Below are 4,131 nucleotides of genomic sequence, written 5' to 3' on the forward strand. Positions count from 1 at the left end.
TTGCTTTCCTTCCTTCCTTCCTTCCTTCCTTCCTTCCTTCCTTCCTTCCTTTGTTTCTGTCTTGACAGGGTCTCACTCTCTGGTCCAGGCTGGAGTGCAGTGGCATGATCACGGCTGACTGCAGCTTCAGCTTCAGCCTCCTCCTGGGCTCAAGTTATCCTCCCACCTCAGCCTCCGAAATAGCTTGGGACTACAGGCACATGCCACCACACCTGACTAATTTTTTTTTTTTGTAGAGATGGGGTCTCTCTATGTTGCTCAGACTGGTCTCAAACTCATGGGCTCAAGTGATTCTCTCCCCTTGGCCTTCCAAACTGCTGGGACTACAGGCATGAGCCACCACATCCAGCCTTCCTTTTTTTTCTAAAGGAGAAATCTCAAATAAGGAAAATTTCCATGCTTTCTCTCTGAAGAGGAAAAACTGTTTCAAGGAAGAAAAATTCATATGAGATTGTGTCTGATTTTCTCTCCCTTTCTGATATCCAGCACTTCCTACATGGAGTCCACATACTCTCAGAGGGAGTGGCAAATAATTTCTCCTGTTCGGAGGTGAGGAAGCTGAGGAGGTAAACTTGCCATGGGGAAACTTTTACTCTGAGAGGCTATTTGTGGGGCAGTGACTCTGAGGAAACCCCGTGAGGCTGCGGGAAGATAATGCGTTGTTACTCGGGGAAGTCTTTTAGGAATCCCAGAAGCACAGAGTGTTGAAGGGAGCTGAGAGATGTGCTGGGCCAGTTCTCATTTGCTCTTAAGGAAGCTGAGGCTCGGGGAAGGGAATGCCTTGCTGCTAAGTGACAGCACCAGGACTCCAGCGCAGCTTTTCCAAGGCTCAACCTGGAGCTTTTCCTACCACAGCTGACAGGGAAGGGTGATGCTGGTGAGGAAACCGCTGCTGTGAAATGTTTGACCTGTATGGAGGCATCTCTGGAGTGGGAAGCATTGATTCCTGAGAGAAGGAAACTGGGAAAGAGGATGGAATTAGGGGCTATGTCCAGAGGAAAGGGGCCGGGGTCATCGTGCAACCCAACAGGTGGACTGTGGGACATCAGCTTGTAGGGGATGCTGAGTTTGGAGGGAGTAAGGAGATAGTTCTCCAGGTGTGTGGGGAGGGGGCTGTCACCGAGGTACCCAGGGAATGTGTGCCACTCTCTGGGGCATGAGAAATTTCCCAATCATTTCTTATCTCTTCAGAGGGAGTTGTCATTTTTAATCTTTTCAAAATCAGAGGAAGGAGGTATGTAAATTAAATCCCAATAAAGCTGTTATTAGACAATGAAAAGACAAGAACCACAACAAAACAACAGGGCGGAATGGCTCAGCGGCTGGCTCTGCAGCCCAGAAGTGTAGTGGTTCCTCATTTGCAGCTTCAGCTACTCAAGTAACTACTTCTTTTGCCCTATTCCTTTCTTAATCAGTAAAAACCCAAGGGCAGCTCATCCTGGGGGAGGTCAGAGGTTGCAGGAGAAAGAACTTGACAAACACACGAGCCACCTCTTCATTTACTGTAAAATCCTGTTTAATGTGTAACATTTCAGGCAGAGAGAGGCCTTGGGGACTAGAGGAAGAGGCAGCCCTGACCAACCCCCGCTCCAACTTATCTGCCTGCTTCTCCCTCCCTAACTCCCTCACCCCAGACACCTCCTCCTTTTCCTTGTGGCCAGCAAGCACTGTTCCTCCTTTACTAGTGCTCGCCACCCTCCCTTCTCCACCCACATGTCCACAGTACCCCCGCCCTCCGCTCCACTTACCCACATCCCTCCCAACTGATGTGACTCCAGAAACAGGGTATCTGACAGCACAGGGTTAAGATTAGTTTCATAATTGGAGACGCTGTCGGAGCATCCCATCTCTTGTCCCCAATGGTCCCAGAGAGAGGGAGAGGGAAGAGGGAAGAGTGCAGGCAACAAGGGCAGCCCACACTTCCAGTAACCTTGAGCACTGGCATAGGTGGCCTCCAGCTCCCTACCCCTCCAGCTCCTCAAATGGAAGGCCCTGGGAGGAAGGGAAATAGCCAGGGAAGGAAGGTTTTGATCGAGTAATCCCCAGCAGGCAGAGGCCTGTGCACCAGCAGGGGAGAAGGAGGGGCTCGCCCAGGGCAGGGTCGGGGTGGGATGGGAGGTTGCCTGGTATGTGGCATCAGCAGGCCGAGCAGCGGTCGCTCTTCTCAGCCAGCCCGGCCCCGGTGCCAGGGCTGCGGCGCAGTATGTCTTTCAGGGAACCATCCTGCTCACTCAGCAGCTTGTTGATCTCATTCTGCTTGTATTCAGGTGAGAGGCGGTGGCCGAAGCCCGAGCCCTTGCGGGAGGGTGGATTGGAGCGGCGCTGGGCTCGGCGGGCACAGGCCCGGATGATGAGGTACACCACCTCGGCCACATTGAGGATGATGCAGATGCCAGAGGCGGCTAGCATGAAGACGGTGAAGACGGTTTTCTCCGTGGGGCGGGACACGAAGCAGTCCACTGTGTTGGGGCAGGGGTAGACGTCGCACTTGACCAGCCGCACCATGGCATAGCCAGGGTAGAGCAGATAAAAGACATACATGAAGACGGCCTCGAACAATAGCCGGAACACCACGCTGATGACATAGGTCCACCACAGTGTCCCTGAGATGTGGACCTTGTGCCTCTTCACCTCCTCCAGGTGTAGGGGGTCCCCATGGCCCTCAAGCCGTAGCATTTTCTTCTCTATGTGTTGCTGGTGAGCCACGTGCATGGCCACGAGGAGAGCTGGGGTGGAAACTAGGATGAGCTGCAGGGACCACAGACGCACATGGGAGATGGGGAAGAACTGGTCATAGCAGACGCTGTTGCAGCCAGGCTGGAGTGTGTTGCAGATGAAAGAAGACTTCTCATCACCCCACACACTCTCTGCAGCCACCACCAGCACCATAATTCTGAAGATGAAGATGACCGAGAGCCATACTCGTCCAATGGCAGTAGAATGCCGGTTCACGCCACTGAGCAAGGTGTACAAACCTGTCCAGTTCATCCTGCCTCATTCACACCTGCAAAACACCAGCCATGAAGCAAGCTGTCAGAAAGCTGGGGTGGAAAGTCGGGCGCCATAGCACTGCCTGCACACTCCCCCCACCCAACTCTTCCAAGAGCCAGTAGCAGGAAAGGAAGGATGGTCATGACTTTCCTCGTCACCCCATCCCCTTGCCAGCTTCTCCTCCTCCTCACTCACTTGACTTGACCTCCCTGAGCCCCATCCCCCTTCTTCGCTTTCATCCAACATTCTTTTCTCGCCAGCCCCTTTCTTTGCCAAGCCCATCTTGTTCCGATATCAGCCATCCCCTATGACTCCCTGTCCTCTAGCTCCTTAACTCCAGACCTGGGGCAAACTCAACAAAGCCCTCTTACCTTGGGGAGCGCCTATCCCTGAGGCCACCCAGACAGGTCCCCTATGGTCTCATGTCTGTGCAGGGGGAGTGGTCCCTGGGCTCCGCGCCTGCGTCCCAATTCATCACCGCCCGGTGCTGGGGAGTCATATGCTGCTTTATACCCAGTGTCTGCACAATGAGACCTTTGTGGGGCTCTGAACAACGCCCTTTAGAATTCAGATCAAACGCCCTGACTTCCGCCCACCCTACACACAGAGCACTTGTGTCCCAGCGCCGGACACCCAGCCTGCACCCACCTGTTCTGTGCCCGCCCGGTCCATCGCCGCACCCGCCCCATAGCCCCACCAGAAGAATGGCCACGCGGGGGAGGGAGATAAAACTCAGGCAGGTGGATGTGAAGAGGGGACCTCAGGGGACCCGGAGGCTCTGGGCTGAGGCCCTCCCCCATGGCCCTATCAGAAGTTTAAGGTCAGCAGGATTTTCCCTGAGACTTAGATCCCCTCCGGAATATGGAGAGGAAAGAGAGCTCATTTATCAAGCCAGGAACTGTGCTGAGTGTTGTTCCATACCTTTTTTCTTTCCACCCATTTAGGAAGCCTGTTATCCCATTTTCCAGATGAAGAAGCTGAAGCTCAGGTAAGTAACTCCTTAAGCTCACACTGTTACAAAGCGGTAGTATAAGTAGGATGAAACAATGTATCTGAGACAGAAGTCTTTCTACAGCAGGCTGCTTGTGCTTCTGCAGATAGTGTCTGTAGAAAGCAAAGGCTAACCATTTGAAAAAAAAA

At 53.3% G+C, this 4,131-nt stretch overlaps 1 protein-coding gene across 2 annotated transcripts in view; it reads right to left on the reverse strand.

Annotated features, from left to right (window-relative positions):
• Positions 1-1,481: 1,481 nt before the first annotated feature.
• GJB1 (gap junction protein beta 1) overlaps positions 1,482-4,131 on the reverse strand; it is an 11,810-nt gene continuing 9,160 nt past the window's right edge. The window contains exons 1-2 of one of the 2 annotated variants that reach the window (XM_017875864.1): positions 3,363-3,504; positions 1,482-3,004 (exon numbers count right to left, since the gene is read on the reverse strand). In XM_017875864.1, coding sequence (XP_017731353.1) covers positions 2,137-2,988 — 852 coding nt within the window. In that variant the 5' untranslated portion in view covers positions 2,989-3,004; positions 3,363-3,504 and the 3' untranslated portion in view covers positions 1,482-2,136. Of the gene's footprint in view, positions 3,005-3,362; positions 3,505-4,131 lie in introns of those variants that run through there. The other variant, XM_017875863.1, reaches the window with a different exon arrangement.

The sequence above is a fragment of the Rhinopithecus bieti genome, unplaced genomic scaffold, assembly GCF_001698545.2.
Source record: "Rhinopithecus bieti isolate Rb0 unplaced genomic scaffold, ASM169854v2 scaffold_10417, whole genome shotgun sequence".
NCBI classification, from domain to species: domain Eukaryota; kingdom Metazoa; phylum Chordata; class Mammalia; order Primates; family Cercopithecidae; genus Rhinopithecus; species Rhinopithecus bieti.